The following is a 24,821-nucleotide window of genomic DNA, read 5'->3' on the forward strand; positions in this document are numbered from 1 at the left end:
CACTCTGCGAGTATAGCATATTTAGCATATATTTACACTATATAATGAAGCATGGTGCAGAAATTATGCATCTAGCAAAGGCTTAGGCAGAAAAGTTTCTAAAAAGCAAGAAGCACAGGAAGACTTCTTTAGCAGTGAAGTCTGGAATTGGCATAGCCATGCTTGCAAACTGCTACTTCCAAGGTAAAAAGCTTTTCCCTGCTTTAAATTCTGGCATCAGTTGAAATGCTAAGTGTTGCCCCAAAACCATCTCAGAGGTCTGAACCACATATCTAAGGCAGGGAGGGAACCAGCTCTACTTTCTCTGTATGCTGTTACTTAGTCCTTTAATGGCACTGAGACTGATTGAGTTGGCTGGCTGTATATGGAGAGTAGCATCCTCCATCTTGTGCCCTAGCATTCATGAATGTTGTCCCCCCCCAACCCTGGTACAGTGGTAGAAAGGAAAGTCCAGGGAAGAGGGTTTATGTGCATCACCTCAGCCAGGTGCAGCCCATTCCAATGCCAGGGCAGCAGCAGCCAAACAGCCTCATCTTCCACCATCCTAACACCAGGACATATAGCTGAGAAAAGTCAACATTGCACACTTCAAAACTTAGAATCCATATTGCCATTGATATGAAGTCCTTGTGCTTTTCACGCTTTTCACGCTCCTTTGCCATTTTCCTTAATCTTTGGAAGAGGCCACTTCACATTAGTTTTTCTTCCTGCTATGATGTGGTAATAAATTATCTTTTTTTTTAATTTTTTTTTAAAGTCTAGGAAGATCAGTGAATGAATAAATGTTATGGATGAGATAAAAAATTACTCTATGGAGAATTACTTCAAAGAAATCTCAGGAAAAGGGTGTTTCGTATGGAGGCATAATTATAAACTGAACTGTGCATTTCCCCTATAGTTTTTACCCAGATACTAGGCAGTATTTACCAGTATTGTTATAATATGAAGCTGGTAGGTTATGATGTACGTTTTAATTTAATCTGTCTTCCAGTGGACTCAGTAGGCTTACATATACTTATGTAGATATAATGGCCAATTCCTATAACTTTTACTTTCCACTCCAATCAATGATAGATGAATAACCAGAAATTCAGTAACAAAGCGATCAAATATATAGTGAATACCCAGTAAGAAAATGTGAGAATTCACTCTGCTTGAAAATTTTCTGGGCCTTTTTATCTGGCAATATTCTGTTTTGTAAGAAGTAAAGCAGATAGATAGGCTTGTTATAAAACATGCAGTCCTAACAGACGTTTTTCTTCTGTTTCATGAAAACTAAGTTGTTTAGGAATATAGAAGAGCTGACTAATAGAAAATGTGTCTTTTTGGAATGGAGCCAGTTGCAAGTTATTTGAGAAAAAAGAAGTTTTTTATAGCATGAAAAATGTTAAATGTGAAACAAATAGGACAAACTTTCCATGTTTGAAAACACAACCTTAGACTCGGAATAAGAAATACTCTTCCAAAGGGCATTTTTAATGAAATATATAATCTTTCCCAAATATAAAGCTAAAGGGATTTAGGATGATGATGAAAAAAAAAAAAAATAAATCTCTTCTTTCTGCATTAAGACCAGCAGAGCATAGAAAAACATTTGTAATGGGCATAGCTAGTGTTCTGAATTCAGTTCAGCATCAAAAATCAGTTATAAGTCCACTAGTCTTAGAAATATTATTAGAGGAAGAGAGCAACTTGACTTAAATTTGATTTTTTTTTCCAGTGGTGCAAATTTATTTAGCTGAGAATCTTCTATGAAACCATTTGTCAATATCCTACAGCAGGACTCCTTTTGCCAAACACATTATTCCCTTGCATATTTCCCTGCGAACAGCCCTGAGGCTGTCAGCAATGGCAAGTTCAAGAAGGACAGTCCCACCACGAGAGTCCAGATGCTGCCAGACTGGAATCTCTGAATGTGTGTGTGTAGGAATCTCTGAATCTTTGGACCAGAGGACTCAGAAGTATATTTCTTTCCCAACGTCTAATTTTCACTTGCAAAGAAAGTGACTAGCACTCTGACAGGATGTATGCTGTGGGTTTAGGTGGTAGGATCCATTCTCTAAATTCACACTAAGTCTATTTGGAGGAACAGGTTACTGCATATTAACTGAGTGATGGCAGCTGTCTTCATACCTGCTTTCAGCCTAGACCAACTGTAAAGAAACGTGTAGTGCAGCCTGCAGTCTGAGTTAAGTCAGGCATGGATTTAAGGAGGCTTTAGCCTCTTAATTTGCCTGCCTCACTACATCCATAAAACACAACATGTTCAACAATTGTACACCTTTCTCATCCAGCATTCAGATCAGAATGTTGTTCATCCCTGAATTATCATTTTCTGTGGACTAAAAACACAAACAGTTGTTATGGCTCATCTGAAGTGTGAAAATTTGTTATGCCACAATAACTTGATTGCCCGTCTGAACTCTAACTCAAGATGTGCCTTGTTTGAGTACCTTCTATAGCCATCAAACATCACTTCTTTGGAAAGTTCCTATTGTATCAACTCTTTGCCCACAAATATGTCTCAGTGTCTCCAAAGCCGCAGACACTCCAGCTTGAGGATCTTTTAAAAATAATCCCCATTACATTTGCTACATTAACATACTGGAGAGTTTTTTAAATGGTGATTTCAGATACATGACCCAGCTATGTATAGGTAGGCTGCCAGAAACTGACAGAGTCAAAGAGTGTACCTCAAATTGCTCAGTGAAAGACCATAATATGCTTTTCTGCAACATGCTCTTGCATGTTGACGTTCCACTGCCTCTTGCACAAGGGCATGCAATAATACATTGAGGCTTCAAATATATAAAATAATCACTAACTTGGAATGTAGATCCTGAGGTTACTTTACTATTCATGTCACTTAACTAGCCATCAGAGATAGCTGGAGTAAATGGAAATTTCATATCTGTTTCCTTTGCTCCTTTTAGACAAAAAACAAGTAATTGTTTATCCAAGACTTTACTAGACCTGTGTATCAAGCTGTATACTCCTCTCCCTAAGTCAAACAGCTTCTAGTTGCTGTGAATTAAAAATCTTTGCTTCCCTTTCCAGTCAGAACACATCCTTTCTTAGTGCTTTTAAGCTTAACATTTCCACAACAGCCCTGTGAAGAAAGCAAGACATTTTTGTAGTTTCCAGTCTTGCCTTAAAGAAATAGGATCTTCACATTTCCAAAATCCCCTCATACATAGATCACAAATAGGTAACAAATCATGGGAATACAAATCATCAATGATATCAAGCAGTTTTTAGGTGCCTAGTGAAGCTTTAAATTGTAAGGTGTAAGAAGGAAAACCAGTAACCTTTTCTTATTCCTGTGGCTGGACAGAATAGAGCAGAAATGTCATGACTGCAGCACAGTCCAACACCCATTTTGATATTTGAGGAACAGCTGGCCTTGGCATCCTGAAAATAAGTTCCTTTTACTCACTACAATTAACATCAGTAGTATATGGCATGATGAACAGCATGTGGGAAAAGCATGAATTAGCTTGCATGGTGGTTTCCTTAGTCTGCCTATTTAGCAGCTGGCCAGAGCATTTCATAGAACTGCTCTGAACTTGTTTCAAATGGCACTAATACATCATCAGGGAATCACTGGCTTAAAGTAAACTGTAACTTATCACCCCAGTACCCTTGTAAATAATAAAGGTGGCATCTGATTAATTAGCTGACAGCCTGAAGTATTGTAGATTTGGGGAGGAAAAAAAAAATCACTTCCAGCTAATGCTGAATGAAATATCAACAAACCAATTAACTGGAATGAATAATGCACAAGCACTCATATCTATATTACATTTCAAAAGAAGAATAGTTTCTATCAAACTGTCAGCCTTTCATAATAAATAACTATAATAATAATTGTACAGTGGTGGTTCAGTAGTTAAGCATTCAGTAGAGCAAACAGCATTTTCTGGTGGACCCACGATTCCACTAATTTCAAATACAGTAGATTTATGGTGTCATAATTCAGAGCAGACTCTGGTTAGTGCTTGACTGGAATTTGAAGGATATATTCATATTTGCAGCATCGTGATTTTATGCTGGTGTGGTTATGTTAAAGATTGTGAAGCTACACAAGCATTAGATTGGAGTTCCACATTAATGAGTCATCTCTAATACAAAGTCTCGAGAGGCATTTATATTAAATTATATCAGAAACAAAAAGTATAGAGCCCACTTCTGGTTACAATGCAGATTTACTGCCATTATTTCAACATCAATTATAGTTCCCTTTCTAGTAACTATACTTCAGCTACAATTGCTTCTCAAAGACATTCCATTTCTTATTCCTGTCCTTTTTCCCACCTCTGCACTTCATGTTTTCAATCTATACCAAATTTGTTTCAATAGTCTGATATAGTCAATCATGTTTCAAACATAAATATTAGAAACAGCCATAGGAAAGAAAAAAAAATATCAGGATAATCCTCTTGCTGTACTGAGTTTCATTATGTAAAAATGAAAATGTTGTGATATAATAATAGCCACATTTCTTATGGGAATTTATGCAAAATCCCATTTAAATCTATGGAAGCAACTAGTACTTTGGCTAAACCTCTTCAAAAACATTTTCCCTCCTAAAAGTAATTAAAGGAAATTAAAGTAATTTAGTAGCAAATCTGTTTGAAACAGTGAAGCTTCCTTTAATTCTTTCCTTAACATGAGAATTCTTGAAAATATTCATCAGAGTCGAATAAGATCTACAGAAAAGGAATAAAACTTTGACTGATAATGTAGTTTAGATCCTAATTTGCATATCTCAAATAACAAGATTGACCAAATACATTACTATTTGAAAAGGTTGATAGTATTTAATTTATTATTGTAATCAAATTGGATTTTTCATTTCCTGTTTTTTTGTTTGTTTTTTATTTTTGTCAATAGCATTGGAGCAGGCCAGATTTAGTCTTCTTTAGTCTTCTAGTTTCGTTGGGTTAGAAACTGGCTGGATAGCCGGGCCCAAAGAGTCGTGGTGAATGGAGCCAAGTCCAGTTGGAGGCCAGTCACTAGTGGCGTCCCCCAGGGCTCGGTGCTGGGGCCGGTCCTCTTTAATATCTTCATCGATGATCTGGATGAGGGCATCGAGTGCACCCTCAGTAAGTTCGCAGATGACACCAAGTTAGGTGCGTGTGTCGATCTGCTTGAGGGTAGGAAAGCTCTGCAGGAGGATCTGGATAGGCTGCACCGATGGGCTGAGGTCAACTGCATGAAGTTCAACAAGGCCAAGTGCCGGGTCCTGCACCTGGGGCGCAATAACCCCAAGCAGAGCTACAGGCTGGGAGAGGAATGGTTGGAGAGCTGCCAGGCAGAGAAGGACCTGGGAGTGATGGTGGATAGTCGGCTGAATATGAGCCAGCAGTGTGCTCAGGTGGCCAAGAAGGACAACGGCATCCTGGCTTGTATTAGGAACAGTGTGACCAGCAGGGCTAGGGAGGTGATCGTCCCCCTGTACTCAGCTCTGGTGAGGCCGCACCTCGAGTACTGTGTTCAGTTTTGGGCCCCTCTCTACAAGAAGGACATCGAGGTGCTTGAGCGGGTGCAGAGAAGGGCAACAAAGCTGGTGAGGGGCCTGGAGAACAAGTCCTACGAGGAGCGGCTGAGGGAGCTGGGCTTGTTCAGCCTGGAGAAGAGGAGGCTCAGGGGCGACCTTATCGCTCTCTATGGGTACCTCAAGGGAGGCTGTAGCGAGGTGGGGGTTGGCCTGTTCTCCCACGTGCCTGGTGGCAGGACGAGGGGGAATGGGCTTAAGTTGCGCCAGGGGAGTTTTAGGTTAGATGTTAGGAAGAACTTCTTCACTGAAAGGGTTGTGAGGCACTGGAACAGGCTGCCCAGGGAAGCGGTGGAGTCACCATCCCTGGACGTCTTCAAAAGACGTTTAGATGTAGAGCTTAGGGAAATGGTTTAGTGGGGACTGTTAGCGTTAGGTCAGAGGTTGGACTCGATGATCTTGAGGTCTCTTCCAACCTAGAAAATTCTGTGATTCTGTGATTCTATTGTCAATAGAATTTGGCTGATTAAGCATGTCAGAAAGATCAATGGCTTTTCTAGCAATATGCAACATGATGAATGCACTTATATAAAATACTACTTAAGAAAAAAAAAAAAAGATTAAAATTCTAAATAATGTTAATGGCTGAAGCAAGATCATGCCAGAAATCTTATTTAGATTACTTTAAATATTATTGACACCAAGAAAATTTATTTTTTTCTGGTGCACTGAACTAATTGGACTTCATTGAAAGCTTGCTTTCAGTATCAGGGGAAACAAAGTTCTTAATTCCTGAGACAAATGAATAGGTAAAAGATTGTATTCACTTGATAAATACCAATGTAAGATGTTTGTACTTGAGCAAGCTAAGAGAGTCATTAGGGGTAGCACACCTGTCAGATACTAATGTGTTGTACCTTCCAAAGCTGCAGTAAATCTAATAACCTGTGACTGAAAAAATGGAGAAAGTAATAAAAGCATGTCATGAAATCAAAAATTGTAAGAAACTTCCTGACATGCCCTTTTGTTACATTTAATGTATGCAATATCACAGTAGACTTTGTTGTTCATGCTCTGTTGTATGAGTGAGTCATTGGAAAGGCCTTGCCACCAGCTCCCCCTTCTCATTTTTCCTGGCAGTAGATTTCTCAGAGGAAGAATACCTAAGTGGTGTTCAGGGTTTTAACCAGGTAGCTCCTGAAATGATATTTTTTTATTATTATTATTTACATCTTATCCCCTAGATGGATGGGAAGCCACAGAGAATCATAGAATCATAGAATATCCTGAGTTGGAATTAAGGATCATCAAGTCCAACTCTTGACACCGCACAGGTCTACCCAAAAGTTCAGACCATGTGACTAAGTGCACAGTCCAATCTCTTCTTAAATTCAGACAGGCTCGGTGCAGTGACCACTTCCCTGGGGAGCCTGTTCCAGTGTGCAACCACCCTCTCTGTGAAGAACCCCTCCTGATGTCAAGCCTAAATTTCCCCTGCCTCAGCTTAACCCCGTTCCCACGGGTCCTGTCACTGGTGTTAATGGAGAAAAGGTCTCCTGCCTCTCGACACCCCCTTACGAGGAAGTTGTAGACTGTGATGAGGTCTCCCCTCAGCCTCCTCTTCTCCAGGCTGAACAGGCCCAGTGACCTCAGCCGTTCTTCGTACGTCTTCCCCTCCAGGCCTTTCACCATCTTCGTAGCCCTCCTCCGGACACTCTCCAACAGTTTCATGTCCTTTTTACACTGCGGTGCCCAGAACTGCACACAGTACTCGAGGTGAGGCCGCACCAGCTCAGAGTAGAGCGGGACAATCACCTCCCTTGACCTACTAGCGATGCCGTGCTTGATGCACCCCAGGACACGGTTGGCCCTCCTGGCTGCCAGGGCACACTGCTGACTCATATTCAACTTGCTGTCTACCACGACCCCCAGATCCCTCTCTTCTAGGCTGCTCTCCAGTGTCTCATCGCCCAGTCTGTACGTGCAGCCAGGGTTTCCCCGTCGAAGGTGCAGGACCCGGCACTTGCTCTTATTGAACTTCATGCGGTTGGTGATCGCCCAGCTCTCCAACCTATCCAGATCCCGCTGCAAGGCCTTTCCACCCTCATTCGAGTCCACAACTCCTCCAAGTTTGGTGTCATCAGCAAACTTGCTCAAAATACCTTCTATTCCTATATCCAGATCGTTTATAAAAATATTGAAAAGTACCGGCCCTAAAATGGAGCCTTGAGGGACCCCACTGGTGACCGCCCGCCAGCCTGACGCAGCCCCATTTACCATAACCCTTTGGGCCCTGCCCGTTAGCCAACTGCTCACCCATCGTATGATGTTTTTATTTAGCTGTATGGTGGACATTTTGTCCAGTAGGATCCTATGGGAAACCGTGTCAAAAGCCTTGCTGAAGTCCAAAAAAATCACATCAGCTGGTTTCCCTTGGTCCAATGCAAACACACTTTGTGTCTCTTTCTACTAGAATTTCCAGCCTGTAATTGCATATTTGTAAAATGAATGAGCAAAATAATTTCCTCATCTTCATATCTATTCCTCTGCATTTCCTCTATATTATTTAGTTCTCAATTATAATATTTTTTTTTTTTTAAAAAAAAGCTTTTAAAACATTTCTAATGCAAATAATATAATTTAATTACAACCATTAGAATCTTACAGTGCTGATGCAAAACAGCTTGAAAGCAAAGTTGTTTCTTCTGTTTATCTCTTTTTAAATAAAAAGATGGGGAATCAAGAAGTTTGGGTCCCATTCTCAGCATTACCACTGTGCCAGTGGGTTCAGCAGACAGAATGTACACGTAGACTCAGACCCTCTTTCTGAGGTCAGAAAAATGGCCTTCAGCCATACAGTGAAAAAGTGGGAAAGAAACATTCCCCAAAGATATACTATAAACTAATAAAGACTATATGGTTTTCAGTCAATAAAATTACAAATTTTATTTCTCAATTTCAATTTCCTCAATGAATTTGCTTTACTTTTCCATTGCACCCTGGTATTAGTCCTGATGTGAGTGAAGTTTCAATCATTTATCTTCCAGCATTTTCTGCTAAAAATTATTAGTACAACCTCTCTTTTTGAGGTATGCAAGGTAATTGCAGACAGGTCCCTTCAGGTCCATCAGAGTGAACATTAATAAACCCTGCCAGCAGTTTTCAGGGAACGTACAGCAAGAGCAGGAAATCTTACATGTGGTGTTCTACATACCATCCACACCACTGAAGTGCATTTATGCGCAGCAGTTTTGTTTAAATGGGGTGCAACAATTCTGAGACAATAAATGTGTGTAAATATTAAATCAAGGTTTTTTTGTTTGTTTGTTTTACTCGCTCAAAACCATTGTAAGAACTGGTCACAGAATTGTGGTATTTAGCCTACCCTAGGCAAACAGAAGCAATGGCTGGTTAAAGCTCAGTGCTGTATGAGACTAGTCCTAAGTAAACTCAAAAGCTCAGAAAACTCAAAAGTCCTAAGTAAACTCAAAACTCAAAGTAAGCTGAAAAGCCTCTCAATACAGAGCACTGGCTGGTATGTGGTATTTACAACCTCCCAGAACTTGGGCAATATGTCTATTTGGCAACATAAGCATGTGTTACATCTTGACAATACATTTGATATGTAAAAGAATTTTGTTAATGCTGCACTACTAAGCTCATGTGCCAGCTTCCTGTGGACTGATGTTTTGAAAGGGTAGCTCGTGTGCTTTCTACATTTTGGGGGAAATGAACACTGTTGCTCACTGACCCAGTGCATTGACTGACAATAGATTTAGCCATTATTGTTCATATTTTGTGTTCATTTTACTTTAGTTTAGTTTATTTGTCTGTTTCTGTTTGTTTGTTTTAGGTTTGGGCTGTGGGGATTTTTTTTGTGTGTTTTTGTTTGTTTTTCTAATTTTTTTTTTATTTTGTTTTTGGCAGGGCTTTATCTTAAGCTTTTAGATAAAAATAAGTTAGTTACAGTACTTGATGGTTTTAAGACATCAAAATATTTAATTTTAATGAGTGAGCTTCAACTGTCAAAACCAAGTGTTTTACCTCCACTTATTTCCAGATAGTAATGATAATAATAATCTCTGAATCTATTCAGAGACAAATAATGCTGTCAGCCCAGGACAAAAATTATCTCAGACATGTAAACAAAATACTTGTCTAAATGAGCTGAATTCCTCTCTGATATAAATTAATTGACTTTAATATTTAGTACTAGTGGTCTGACTGTGGTTATTCTATTTAAGTAAATCAGAATTATCTCCACAGATATTGCCTAGATAACCTAAAACTCACAATGGCATAGGGTCAATATTTAAGTGCAGTATGTAAACAAGGACAGCCTCCCAGAAGATACCCTTTCAGGAGAGGGTGGGATGGCTTATTAAAAAAAGGTCACTTGGGGCTTGTACAGAAACACCATTTTTAATTTAAGTAACTCACTTTAAATATGAACACTGATTTCAGTTTCCATCCCTGACTACTTTTACCAATGTAATGCTGGCAACTTGTGAGAGGTGTTGGATAGGTTTTGGGTCACTCTTGACTAACATTACCCAGGCAGAACAGGCATCCAAATAGTCTATTCATCTAGCATGAATACCGCAACAGCAGTACAAGGTACAGTGGGAAAGTCATGAGAGATGGGAAAAGGAACACTGGTGTTTTCCAGGTTCTCATTAGCACATTGAAATCCTCCACTCAAGCCAGCCACTGGGTCTGTGTTTGACTATGGATTTGAGTCTATCAGCATAAACCTCAGATTCTTAGATATAACTGAAACTGAGTAATTGCCATGCATCACACATTTTTTTTCCTGGTGTGTCAGTCTTTGAAAGTAAACAGCTTTAGTTCCCCTAGAAAACACTCATTTCACAGGCTTTATCAGTATGCTTGAGCCTCAGGAATGCTGAACAAAAAACCCTCAGAGGAAACATTTTTCTATCGAACCTCATCTGCAAGCCAAAGTGAGATTTCATGCAAGTAAACAGGGATAAGCACTGAAAAGCCAAAAGATTTTTATTTTTACACATAAAAATACACAAATTTTAAATGTTTTTTTTTTTTTTTCAATACAAATTGCAGAGCCTCTGCAGTTAGTGACCCAATTATTCCAAAAGGTCTCTGTTGTGTTTTTTTTTTTTTTTTTTTTTGAGAAAATATAAATATGTTACTAAAAAGATTTTCTGCATGATTAATATCAAAAACATGAAAGGCAGATTGAATTTATCTGTACATAGGCATTTATGGTCTTCAGAAAAGGGAAGCTATTTGGAAGGTGATAGGACTGTAATTGCCATTTCAACAAAAAAGTAACCAGTAAGGAATAAAACAAGCTCAGTCTGGCAAAATGAAGATTTGGAAGTTAATCAAATGCCATCTTAGCCAGCCTGTTATGCTGATATGTGTATCTGAATTTGTTGTTGCTGTTCATTACTAAAAGTATAACACAATTTCATAATCTCTTTCAGAATGAGTAAGTCATGTTCTGGCCCAATAGACAGAGAATCAAAAGGCTAAATTCTCTTCTGCTTCTTCTTTGCAAGGGTTATGCTGATCCTTTCTCAGCTATTAGAAGATTACGCACCATTTGCAGACTATAAAATAATCATAGTCCACTATTTTGTTTTGTAATGTTTACTTTTAAAGGCACTTCTCTTGGAATCCTCACAAAACAAACAAACAAAAAAGTTAGGCACTCCTACACACTTCACATTTAAATCACTTTTTCAGGAAAATATCAAGCAAAAGCTGTTTAAAATATGACCATGTTTTATTGTCATTTCCATGTAGATCACTGCAAGTAATAGTGTTTTGCAGGTAACTCTACATCTTACGTGTTTATTTGATTGTCTTAATTCAGTACGCTATTGTGACTATTTAAGCATCTGTTGGGTGTCATTGTTAACCTCATTCATCTCCTCCTTCCTACTTTTTTCTCCGAGGTTTTGTGGTGCCTCTGGCATGTCATGCTAAATGGTTTCAGCTCCTTCCTCCAGTGAGCTCTAGTCCTCGTTCCTTCTCTATTAATTTGTTTTTTAACTTTCTCCACTTGCTCTCTATGTTGACTAAAATCTCTGCCTCAAATAACTGAAAAATCTGCTGTTGATTGAACAGGGCATTCTTGAACTCATTACCATCATTCCTTACAATTTCTTTTTTCCCACATGGGTGCACTTCGTTCTTTGACACCTGTCTAAAATCTGATTTGGCTATACTGGGAAAGTTTAGAAGTTATTTCTGTGTAGTTGACTTAAAGTAGTTCTAGTACTTCATAGGCTCTTACATGTACATATTAAAAAGAAATACTACATAAAGTGTAGATATAGTGAGTGTCCTCAGGGTACAAGTTTTAATAGTTCTTTTATACACTAAACTGTGTATTCAAACCTGCACCTCGGCATTGGTAAAATGGGAACTACTGCCTTCGGCATTAATGTTAATTGAATCACCATACCACACTGGGAAATCCCTGCTACTCACATTAATCAGAAGCTAATTCAGTAGGAATTTTATTCTGTAACTTCTTGACAGCACTCCACGTCCTAAAACCATGTTTCTGTAGTATTCAGCAAGACCAAGACCAAAGCTTACCATGCATACTAGGACTCATTTAGACTTGTTTCTCATGGAACCCACTCTCAAGAAGCAGAAAACACATAGCAGTTTGAGTCATATCTCTGGGAATTTGGTATGAATATTCCCTCATATTCAAAGGAAAGTGGAACATTTCCCCTTTGCTATATTTGTCACCAAAGCACATGAATATATTGAATTGCTCTCAGAGCACACTGGTGCAAGCTGAGGAAATTCTGTGGATGCCATAAATGAGAATGTACTGCATTTGGTATGGTTTTCATGCTTTTCCCACTCTTGCTTTATACCAACCAAGAGAGAACGTGAAAGGGAGTGTGCATCTGTGGGAGCATGGTTTCTCCAGGAAGGACTCAAGGCTGGGGAAGCCTTGTGTGTCCTGGGTAAAGACTTCTGGGCAGCAAAGCCTGCAAATGCACCACATCCCACCTTTCCATCTTTTCTATCTTCCCCTCTTTGGTAACCCTGCAGCCTACCCCAGACTCTGCAGAAGGTCCAGTTCCCTCAGCTTCAGACCCTTCCTACTGTCACCAGACACTATACTGCTGGTCCCTGTGTCTTCTCCTAAAAGGGACCCTGTAGAGGAAAATGGCTGCAAATAGATAAATAAATAATAAAACAGTGGAATGGGAGGTAAACTCACAGCGTAAACTAAGGTGGACAGTTTTTTTCCTCCTTCTTGCTGCCCATGTCTCTCAAGAAATCCCAAAAGGGACCATGGGAACTCTAACCCATAGTGTTCCTTCAGCCTCACATCTGGCCATCATCAAAACTGCAGCATGTCCTCATTGGCACTCTCAAAATACTAGATCTTGTCTCCACCACTAAACTCAACCATATTTATCACAAATCTGCCCACACAGATTTCTGAGAAGTAAAAGATATATTGGTCCAGGGGAAAATGAGTATTTGATAGGGCTTCTCATTCTTCCTGATGACTTTTATAGGGCAAGCAAGTGAAATAGAGCATTTCAATACAAAGGATGGGAGTTTGTTTTCATTGCTGAGTAAAACAGCCGTTCTCACATGTACTCACATAAGTACTAACACTTCAAAGCAATTAAACTGTTCACTGAGCAGAAAAATGATTCTGTAGTGTTTTCAGCAATTAAAGTATGATTGACAGAGTACAAAAGATAATGATTAGTTTTCATCATTTGAAGGAAGATTTAAAGAAGGTGCAACTGTTTCATTTAATTATTCTTTATTAATATTAACCGAATTATAATTCCATCCATTTTTATATGCAGTAACTATTCTATCACTATCTCATTATAAAAAGTTTTGGTTTAGTGCCATAATTTTGTCTATCTGTTTTTGCATAGTCTTACAAATGACACTAGTAAACCCATGATACATATTCATATTCCCCTACTAACTAAACTGAACATTTCTGTTTCATTATACTAAATCACCTACATAACTAAGGATATTCTATGATTCTATTTTTGGTCAATGGCAAGTTGAATATGAGTCAGCAACGTGCCCTGGCAGCCCAAAGGGCCAACCATACCATACCTGGGGTGCCTCAGACACAGCACTGCCAACCAGTCAGGGGAAGAGATTTTCCTGCTCTGCTCTGCATAATACTGCGTGCAAGTTTTGGTGCTGCAGTATAAGTACATAAAACTATTAGACCATGTCCAAAGGAGGGCTACAAAGATGGTGAGGGGTCTAGAGGGAAAAGCACATGAAGAGCAGCTGAGGTCCCTTGGTTTGTGCAGCCCAGAGCAGAGCAGGCTGAGGGGAGGCCTCATGGCAGCCTGCAGCTCCCTCACAAGGGAAGCAGAGGGGCAGGCGCTGAGCTCTGCTCTCTGGGGACAGCGACAGGACCTGAGGGAACTGCATGGAGATGGGAGGGTCAGGCTGGGTGTTAGGGAAAGGTTATTCACCGAGAGGGTGGTCGGGCACTGGGACAGCCTCCCCAAGGCACTGGGCATGGCACCGAGCCTCATGGAGTTAAAGAAGCATTTGAACAATGCTCTCAGATGCAATATATGATTTTTGTGTGCTTCTGTGTGGACCCAGGAGTTGGATCCTTGTGGGCCCCTTCCAACTCAGGATATTCTATGAATTCTCTTACTTAATCAGAGATTTTATGCTTTAAAACAAGGAGCAAAGTGCACAGGTTATTTCAAATGAATAGAGCTATGCATGCTCTATTTCAAATTAACTCAAATGTGGAGTCAATGTGATAGGTAACGCAAATTCAGGTTTCTTTGGTAAGCCCTGTTTGCTGCTTGTGAATTTCCAATCATGATGATGAATGCTATGTAAACCACAATAGCAGGATACCCTAAAAACATAAATTACAGTTTATTGCACTCAGTGTGAGTTGCCTGCTTAACAGAAAGGAAGGATATTGTCTTGAGTTAGATCCTGCAAATAAAATGGCAATGTGCACTACTGCATTTTTTAATGCATCCTGATTTTTCTCATTTGGGGGAAATGTCTGGAACAATAATGGTTATTCAAGATTTGAGCTTGTTTGTTTGTTATAAATCTGTTCTACAAATAGATTCAGTTTTTCACTTCTTTGATTGTCCGGATGGTTATATTTCATAATTAGGAATACATGTATATATTAGAGATGAAACACTATGCCATCCTAAATAAAATAATAGTGGAATTTTTGGCTCTGGATTCAGTATTCTTATTTGTACAGATAACAGGATAGAAGTGAGCAACAGATGCAACCAAAGCAATTAATCCATGGTTGCAATCTGAGATCGTGCTAGAATGAGGGCAGGTCTTGTAAGTGAAAGGACAGTGTAGAAGCTGCATCTCAATGGGGCTTGCAGATGTTTTGCAAAAAGCAATGTATAGCAGTCATGTAACCCACAGTCAAAGCCTAGCCAGATACCAGCAGCAACATGGGAAGGTGTCAGGCATTGAGTTAGCTGCCTGCAGAAGTGCGACTTTGATAGTCGGCTGAATATGAGCCAGCAGTGTGCTCAGGTGGCCAAGAAGGCCAACGGCATCCTGGCTTGTATTAGGAACAGCGTGACCAGCAGGGCTAGGGAGGTGATCGTCCCCCTGTACTCAGCTCTGGTGAGGCCGCACCTCGAGTACTGTGTTCAGTTTTGGGCCCCTCTCTACAAGAAGGACATCGAGGTGCTTGAGCGGGTGCAGAGAAGGGCGACGAAGCTGGTGAGGGGCCTGGAGAACAAGTCCTACGAGGAGCGGCTGAGGGAGCTGGGCTTGTTCAGCCTGGAGAAGAGGAGGCTCAGGGGTGACCTTATCGCTCTTTTTAGGTACCTCAAGGGAGGCTGTAGCGAGGTGGGGGTTGGCCTGTTCTCCCACGTGCCTGGTGACAGGACGAGGGGGAATGGGTTTAAGTTGCGCCAGGGGAGTTTTAGGTTAGATGTTAGGAAGAACTTCTTCACTGAAAGGGTTGTGAGGCACTGGAACAGGCTGCCCAGGGAAGTGGTGGAGTCACCATCCCTGGAAGTCTTCAAAAGACGTTTAGATGTAGAGCTTAGGGATATGGTTTAGTGGAGGGCTGTTAGCGTTAGGTTGGAGGTTGGACTCGATGACCTTGAGGTCTCTTCCAACCTAGGAAATTCTGTGATTTGCCTGAAACCAAGCAGGAGTCAGAATTAGCTGTAGCTGTCTCCCTTCTAGCTACTAACTCAAAAGTCTAGTCTTGAGAACTGGATTGTCTGGCAAGGAAAATAGTAGGATAGCAAGGGGAAGGATACTTGAGGCTTTGAGTTTCAAGCCCATGTGTATATGTGCATAGTCATCCGCTGTTCAGCTGCATTTTTCTGGGAATTTCTAAGATTAATGGTATAGTGAAAGCTGTTCAGAGCAGTCGATTGCTTAAAAACAGATGCATTTTGTCAGATGAACATCTTGTATATACTTGTTGGGTGCTCTTATTGCATATAATTATTGGGGGGTAAACCATACAATAAATTCTGTAATGTCCCTATTCTGTGGGACATTTCTCCAAACATTTTTTTAATGTATTTCAAGGGAAGATGTTAATCATTTACATCTTTTGGGTTATTTAGTCAAGGTGCATTCTTTATACACCCTTCCAAGGACATATGCAGAATTTATACTCTCATTAAGTTTTGTACTTATACATTTAGGTATGGAAGATGAACATGGGAAAGAAAGTCCAAAGAAAGTCCAGCACACTTTTCCAATGAACTCTCTTAGAAGTAAACTAGAGACTTAGAGGGAACAAGGAACATGTCCTTGTTGTTTATCCTTTTATTTTCAGAACTGTAAGGAAGAACAAATAAACCAGAGCAACAAAAAGTCTGAGCTCTGTTTGGGTCCAGCTAGCAGAGATCAAAAGTCACACCTCCCACAGAGAAATAAAGTCCACCTAACTGAATTTAGAAAAGTCAACAGCACCCACTTGGCCACAGAACAGTGGTCAGCATTACAGCTTCCAACTGTTTGGGGATGCTGGGAAGACAGGGGTGGGTCACCCAATTCTAAACAAAATAAAAATTAAAAAAAAAAAAAATAGTGTCTTGTTGTCTTTAACACATATTGAGTGTACTTTCTTGTAAAATGCTCTTAGGAGAAATACTGAGTGCAAACTATTCTATTGCATTGTGCTTGATTACTATGAAGCACATATCTTAGAGAGAGTGGGCCCCTGGCAGGTTGTCTGATGGCTAGGCTCTCCCCCAGGAAACATCATTAACTTGCAAGGCGTTCCTAAAGATCTACAGATGTAGAAAGTGGAATTATCTTTGAGGGGAGACAAGTGATAAGAATGGTAAAACTTACAAAAAAAAAAAAAAAATAGAAAACTCTATAGATTTCTACTGAATTTTACTTGATTTTATCTGAATTTTTACTCCATTATTTTTATTGATTATAGTTTGGGTCCCTTCAAGTAGAAGAGCACTTACATTTAATCAGGTTTTAATATATAATGTTGGCTTTCCAGTGTTATATATATTGTGACAGTGCAAAGTTAAAATTAATTGAATATGGTATAGTTGGTGTCTGGTAAAATGCTAGAAGGATAATACTGGAACTATAATAACAGCAACAGTAACATTTGTGAAAGTCTGAAATAGTGTTATGCCTAAGAAGAATGCTTTCAATAACTCATGCTCACAAAGCCAGCCATACAGGGGAAGCAAACAGCAGAAATAATTTCAGGTGGAAAATGAACCAATAAATATTCCATAACCTATCTCCAGCTTTTTTCAGAGATTATGATGGCAATTAGGACAGTATATACTGTTTCTTTGATATTGTCTATTGCTGCCAGGACTCCATGTTCTGTTGGGATATTCAGTTCATTATAAGCAGTACGTTCAAATCATGCTTTTTAAAGTATTTTTTCTGTTAGAACTACATCAAATGAAAGCCATATTGCTAGCTTAAATGTAATTCAGTTCATCCTTGTCTCAGGATGTTTTATATATGTGTAAAGGGAAGGAAATGAAAAGATTAAAAAATATATTAGTCGTCATGTGTGTTTTTTAATGTCATCAGCATTACCATAAAGCCAGCTGATAAATTGCATGCTACTCAGAAGAAAGAAATAGAATGAAAGAAGTATTATATTGCACTAGATTAATCATAGTACTGGGTTACCATCATTCTAAGGAAAATAAAAGCTTGACTGTTTCAGATTGTAAAGTTTCTTCTCAGCTTTTAAGATTATTTGCCTTAAGAGGCAAATAACCAGCCCATGTATTGAAACAAGAACATGGGATTTTGGGCCAGTGGGGTTGATAAATTTTTATCAATGTTTCTAAATGACAGCAAAGCAGAATTGGTGACTTGGATCCAGATGGTTAGCAGTAACGCTTCATAACAGTAATCTAATGAAGCTTTTTAGTGCTGGTGACAGGTAAATGATTGAAAGGTTTATGGCAGGGAAAAAGCTCTGATAAATAACTTGAAACTCTGTCTCTCTTCTTACTTGCATAATTATTGCTTTTTATAATAACATAATGGTACAACAAAGCATAGGTGACGAAACAGTGATAAAAGAGGAACTCTCTAGAGCTAATAGGATATACAACAGAACCGCAGGCCTCTTCTTACTTCTTGTAAGCTTACTTCTTGGCTACTTAACAACCACTGAAGACTTAGGGAGAGGATTTAAAAATCTTTTTCATGTAGTTAGTCTGTCCAGGGATCAGCAGCTAAAAATAGAGGAAGACCAAGATTTTTCTCTATACAAGTAGAGAATAATAGTTTCAGAAGATTTTAACTGAAAGAAAAAAGTTCTGGGATCTCTCACATGAGCTTTCACTCTAATTCTGTTTACCTGGAAAAGGTACAACCAGAAATCTGGCACTGCCTTTAAAACAAGGGGGAAATCTGATGGCTGTCTGCTTCAAAGAGGAGACCAGTCCTGAAGGGACCTTGATATTGCTGATGAAACCTTTTTCTTTGGAAAACTAGGTTGTCAGTAAATTGAATTTTTAACATAAATCTTCCCTCCCCTCCCCCCCCTTTTTTTTTCTGGGGAAGAAAAAGGTAGACTTAAAACACAGTGGAGGAAGAGGAAATTGGTTGAAAAGAATATCTGGAAAATTTTCAGATTTTTATCAGAGGTCTGCCAGGTTGTGTCAGCAGTTTTGCTTCAGTTATAGAAAACTTTATGTGCTACAGAAAAAAAAAAAAAAAAAAAAAAAAAAGGAAAAGAAATTGGCAACAAGATTTTTTTCCTGACAAAATTAAAATAATAATAATAATAATAATTTAAAATTAATAATAAAACCTTATGTTGGATATTTCACTTAAAAAAGAAACTCTCTGTTCCTATTAACATTTTCTACTGTTAGTTTTCCAAACAGATGTGACTGGGAAAGCGTTGTCAGTTTTCCTGTGGGTAGGTGGAGCTGGTATGTCTGGTGCTTCCCTGTAGAATCACTGAATGACCAGCTGAAGCTAGTAGCATTCATGGATCCCATAACATGACAGAGATTTTTAGATGTGATCTGCCTCAGGCCTCTGAGTGACCCTCAGAAGCATTGCTGACACTGTATTTTTGCTGTTTCACACTGTGGCTGGAAAAACAATAAAAGAAATCAAGGAATATGCAATTAAAGCCTAGAATATGTACACAGAAATTATAATAAAGTAGATAATGTTAAAACCACTGAGGAAAGACTCATCAAACTGGTAACAATAAGCATTGCTGAAAGCACACACTCAATGTAAATGGTGCAGAATGAGATGCATAAATAGTGCAATGGGACTGAGCAAAGAATCTTACATGCAATTTATTTAGATTGAAGGTGATTATGCAAATAAAGCATTTCATTGCAAAGTGTCTAAGGAGCATTCTTATATTTTCTGCTGCTAAAAGAGAAAGTATCCAACAGTTGTTCAAATAGCATTACTGAGGGGAAGCTTACTTCAACCTCAACAGCTCTTGCTTGATTCACTGTGGTTATTTTGGGCCTTGTGGCCTAACTCAGGACTGCTGCACAGTCCTGGTTGTCTACTGCTGCACAATCAGCCCATTAGCCCTCAAAGTTTTAAGTCTGAAAGTCTGATGGATATTGATATTTGACTGATTTGTGAAAAAAAAAAAAAAAAAAAAAAAAAAAACAAAAAAAAAACAGCTCATTTACCCTGTAGTCTTGGCTTCCTTTTGAGGATCTGCTGAAATAAATACTCTGTCTTCATACTAAAGCAAACATTTCTTATTTCTCAGTTTCTACAGATAAAGTGATGAGATGCCATGTGTGAATCCCCTGAAGGCTGAGAAGAAAAACTCCGACTTCCCAACAGAAAATTGTGAACCGTGGTTTCTTACTGGCTAGCAAGACCTTTGATTCAATTTGTACAAAAATGCAATTTACTTATTAAAAAGGACATTACTGTTAAAATATTAGAAATTCCATTTCTTATATGTTCTAAGCTGTACAATTGTCAGATTTTTATGGTTTAGATTGTAAATGTGTTTTTCTCTGGCTAATTATTGGTATTATTTTTTTAATTTTGATGTCTTAAAGGCCAATGTGCTGTATCATAATAATATGAAGGACATATTTAACAGGTGTGAGAAACACTGTATACAAATGTATATTTCTAAAAGCTATTTTTATGATTAGCATGTTTGACCATATTTAGAGTCAGGTGATATTGCACTTCTTTGTTTACAGCTTAATTCAAACAAGATCATTATAATTAGTGTCACACTTAAATACATTGTATGGTATTTTCCATTATTTTTTATTATATTTTCTATTTAAAATAATCATGTTTACTAATAGACATAGAGGATAAAAAGTAAAAATGACAAAATATGAGAGCAATCCTTGATAAACTGTAAATTGGATCCACTTGTTAATCCCTTTAATCAGATAAGTGCTTTCTGTGATGCCACTCATTAGGCAGTTGTTACAGCCGTATCTGCAAATCTCTAAAGGCAGTTTTTTGTTACCATATGAGAAGTTTACATGGGAGCAAATTTCCTGTCTAGCCAGGTGCATTACTTATAGGCTGTCAATACCTGACAGACTAAGTTGTCTTACTGATTGTTTTATTGGTTGTTTTATTTTTTGGCAGTAGTCTTTCCACTCTCAAACTCCTAACACCTTTCTAGAAGCCTGAAGTTGGAATAATTAATTATTACAGATGTTGTAGGGGTAATCTCAGCATAGAGATTCTCAATAAATATTTCCTTTCAAACAGAATGGATGGATTATTTCTCTTGCATTACTGAGATATTAAGGGTATCATAGCATGTATGATATGGGTACAAGTATGGGTACTTCTCTGAGTAGCAACTTGTTCATCATCCCAAAGCTAGGCCTCCTCAGTGTTGAAGATGACATGAAATGATGAAGAGGTATTTATTTACATGAGATATACTCCTATAGAAAGAGACATGTCTTTAAAGTAATTGAAGGAGGAAAAAATAATTTAATAGCAACAGCCTTCCAAGAGTGAGAGACATCTTGGAAGATGAGAGATGAGACATCATTTACATATTTATGCTATGTAAATACCCTTCCCAGTCAAATGAAGCTCAGACCTCAGTTGTGTGGCAATCTGGAGCTTATCAGCCTTGACTGATGTCTTTGTCAGGGTATCTGGTGTTTGGTTTCATCCAACACCACACAGATGAACCCTATATGCTAAAGAAGAGGAAGAGAAAGAAAGAGAGAAAGAGAAAGAGAAAGAGAAAGAGAAAGAGAAAGAGAAAGAGAAAGAGAAAGAGAAAGAGAAAGAGAAAGAGAAAGAGAAAGAGAAAGAGAAAGAGAAAGAGAAAGAGAAAGAGAAAGAGAAAGAGAGAAAGAGAAAGTTATCAGAGAAATACTATAATAGGTCAAATTTTCAATTTCTATAAAAAACAGCTGTTTGTGAGATGCTAGGTTCACTGCCAAAAAGTGGGGTTATGAGGAGGTGGGAGCTCAAGGACTCTGGTCAGGTTTCCAGCATGGAAACCATCATCACAGGAGTGATATTCTTCAAATATTTGGAAGAGCATATATTTGAATTAAATTATCTATAGATGAGTGGGAATTTACTTCACTAGATTATGTAACATACTACTCTCACTTACGTTTTTGTATCTTATCTTTAGCTTGTATATTGTCTGTAGAGTTACATGAGTTTACCAGAGAGCTGAGTAGTATATAGCTACTTAATTAAGGAAAGAATAATATAAGTAGTTACACATGAACATTAGCAATTGCAAACTCAGAATATGCCAAAGGTGACAGACCCAGAGAAGTAAAAAGAAAAGATATTACTTCTGTGTAAGTGGAATGTTAGGTCAAATCAAAAAGTGAAATATTTCTGCAGTTTCTCCACTATTTCTCTGCATAGTATAGGTTATGATCATTGTTAACGGCAAAAATGCAACAAAAATTGTCACTTCTGGATCTTCATCTTTGGCTGACAGTTAAAATAAGTCCAAATCTTAGCATCTGAATGGGCATTTTGCCCATTTGAGTTATGTAAACTGCTGGCTGATTCTGAAAGATGCAGAATGTCATCCAAGAAACAGATCAGTTTTCATACTGGTGTTAATAGTTACATATGGGAAACAGTTAGGTGTGTTTACCACCTCCATTCTAAGTGATCTAATAATCTATAAAAAACACCCTTAGATTTTTACAAACATCTTTCCAAACATTATCTTTAGAGTATATATTCACAGAAATGATTTCACAGTCTTAATATCAATCCTTTTTCACACCACAGCTTAAGTTCAGAATATATTTCAAACACAAAAAGAAACCTTTGGTAAGGTGCCATCATAAGGCACTGTTTCATTTGCAACACAGAAGCTTGTTGTGCCAGGCAGTCTATTCCTAGCAGTCTCTTAATGGCATGTTTGCTTCAAATCACCACAAGGGATGCTGGTAGCTTCAACAAAGCTTGATAGTTCTATTCTTGTCATGTAAGCAGTATGCTCAGTGTTGTTTGCCATTAATACATGTATAGTACATCTTTACATTGGTTTTGTTAGTTTTGTTTTTTGTTGCTTGGGTTTTTTTGTTTGTTTAATATTGATCATTACTTGCAATATGGAAGAATAGAAACATAAAGAATCTTCTCAAGAATTTGGCTAGTCAACAGTCATATAAAATGCTTTATGGGCAGTCCTGAATTATATAAATCTATTTTTTACAGAGACCTACATGCTCTGTGTATTTCAGATATTTGTTTCAAGACTGTGCAGCTGCGTGAATGGAAAATATTTACTAAAAAAGCTTTAAAGTTTGGATCAATCGATAAAAAATATTTTTACTTTTGTAAACTCTTATATATTGCTGCTGTTCTTATTGTTTTTCTCTGTAGATCCACTTTTTGTTCTGAAAAAAAATATGTAATTAAACTATGTAGATAACTACAATATTGTAAGCCGTCATGTTTTTAATCAATACCACTGCAAGTCAAAACTAAAGTATTCAGGGTTTGCCCATGTAGAGCAGATTAATGAGTCATTACAGTTTTCTTTAAAATGCTGTAACATAATTTTTACATGTCTGTAAATAAATATTTTCTCTGATTTATGCACTAAATCAATTTTGTAATTTCTTCTGCTGAACTGTGACTCTAAAGAACTTTCCAGTAAAAATATGTTTCTCTCATGGAAAAATACCATTTAAAGTTCTGAGATAATATGGTGCTTCACAGACTTTTGAAGAAGAAATCCATAGTAGCAAGCACTTATTCTTAAATAAATAGAAGGATAAAAATGTGGTAAATGTTGTTACTATTTTAACTGTTTAAAAAACTTAAAGACCATTCCTGTCTTTAAAAAATTTCTGAGAAGAAATGTTACAACATTCTTGAAAAGAGGATTTGATGGGAGGCTGGAGGGAGGGGGAAAGCAAGGTCCAGTAAGTTTCACAGGAATTGCACAGAATTTATACAAATGAAGAATACATTTTATTCATCTTGGAATCATGTATTATCAAAACAGCATGAATATAATTTATGAAAAACATGTAAAGAATCATTGTTATTTTTCTGTTCAGTATTCAAACTTTTTTTTATTTATTGTTTATAATTTCATTCACAAGGTGCCACTATTCACAAACTAAGAAAAATTGATCTGTGAAGTCTATGAGAAAGGTTTTAAAATGATACTGGAATTGTTGAGAACCAAGACTGTTGTGAAATACATATGATTTATATATTATATTTAATTTTCATATTTGAAAATATGTCATCCTTATTGTCACAACTATGACAGATTTTCCACAAATTTCATAAAATTTATAAACATTTTAATCTTATTATATTGGATACAGGACCATTTTCTAATTCAGAAAAAGACACTGCTATAGATTAAATAGTAGCTGATTAAAATAATTCCAAATTCCTTTATAGTGGAAAAGGAAGTCTGAATGCTTTAGTTGCCAGAAATTTCCAATGTCCCTTTTCAAAAAAAATCCTTAGTGGTCTAGAAAATTTAAATCAGTAATGTATCTGTTTTGAGAGGAAAATGGATAATAAACTTTTTTTTTTTTTTTTTTTTTGCACTTGTATGTCAAGAGCTTATGCGATTAACATCATCAAGAAAATTAACTCTGTTAATCTTAAATTATGCATTGGATGATACTGAGCATGAAGGCAATTCTTTCTGAAGTTAAGATATCAATCCACATGTTAGATGGATAAGAAGTCAAAGAAATTTACCACTTTATAGACACAGAACCATTCTGAGACTCAGTGACTGCAGGAACAAAGAAAACTATTTCTGAGTTTTGAAATTGTTGGGAAAACCACTGTAAAAATAATGCAAAATTATTAGAGGAATGGTTAGAGGATTTTTCCATTAAGATAGCGGAATCCTGTCTCTGCTTTAAGAGACTTACAGGATGGCTCTAAAGCAAAGTGTTGAAAAGATTTTCTCACAAAATTGTTCCCTTTGAGACAGTAACCTAAGTCTGCATAACTTCAGGCTTTTAAATAAACATGTAGTACTTCTCCATAGTAAGATCTCCTTAAAGTCACCCACTCAGATCCAGAAGCCTCTGATCAGGAAAAAATAAATATATAAAATAAAATCTCTATACAGCTAGGCTTACACACAAAAGGAAGGATGATATATGTATTGAACCTAAAAACATTTGGACAACCTAAACTACACAAAAAGATGTCTGGTTTGGTCAGTGTGTGCCAATCTTGAATCAGCTAAGTACAGACCTGACTAAGGTCTGTCAAGACTAAGGTTTATGTCAAGAGAAAAGAAATTCTAGCCAAGGATCACAGAATCACAGAATCACAGAATTTCTAGGTTGGAAGAGACCTCAAGATCATCGAGTCC

General features: G+C 37.8%; 1 protein-coding gene across 12 annotated transcripts in view; it reads left to right on the forward strand.

Moving 5' to 3' along the window:
- RALYL (RALY RNA binding protein like) overlaps positions 1–23,067 on the forward strand; it is a 431,518-nt gene extending 408,451 nt beyond the window's left edge. For all 12 annotated transcript variants that reach the window (XM_084509632.1, XM_084509637.1, XM_084509636.1 and 9 more), the window contains one exon: positions 19,743–23,067. In XM_084509632.1, the coding sequence (XP_084365758.1) occupies positions 19,743–19,760 (18 nt within the window). In that variant the 3' untranslated portion in view covers positions 19,761–23,067. The remainder of the gene's footprint in view (positions 1–19,742) is intronic.
- Positions 23,068–24,821: the final 1,754 nt, after the last annotated feature.

This window comes from Aythya ferina (genome assembly GCF_964211825.1).
Source record: "Aythya ferina genome assembly, chromosome: 2".
NCBI classification, from domain to species: domain Eukaryota; kingdom Metazoa; phylum Chordata; class Aves; order Anseriformes; family Anatidae; genus Aythya; species Aythya ferina.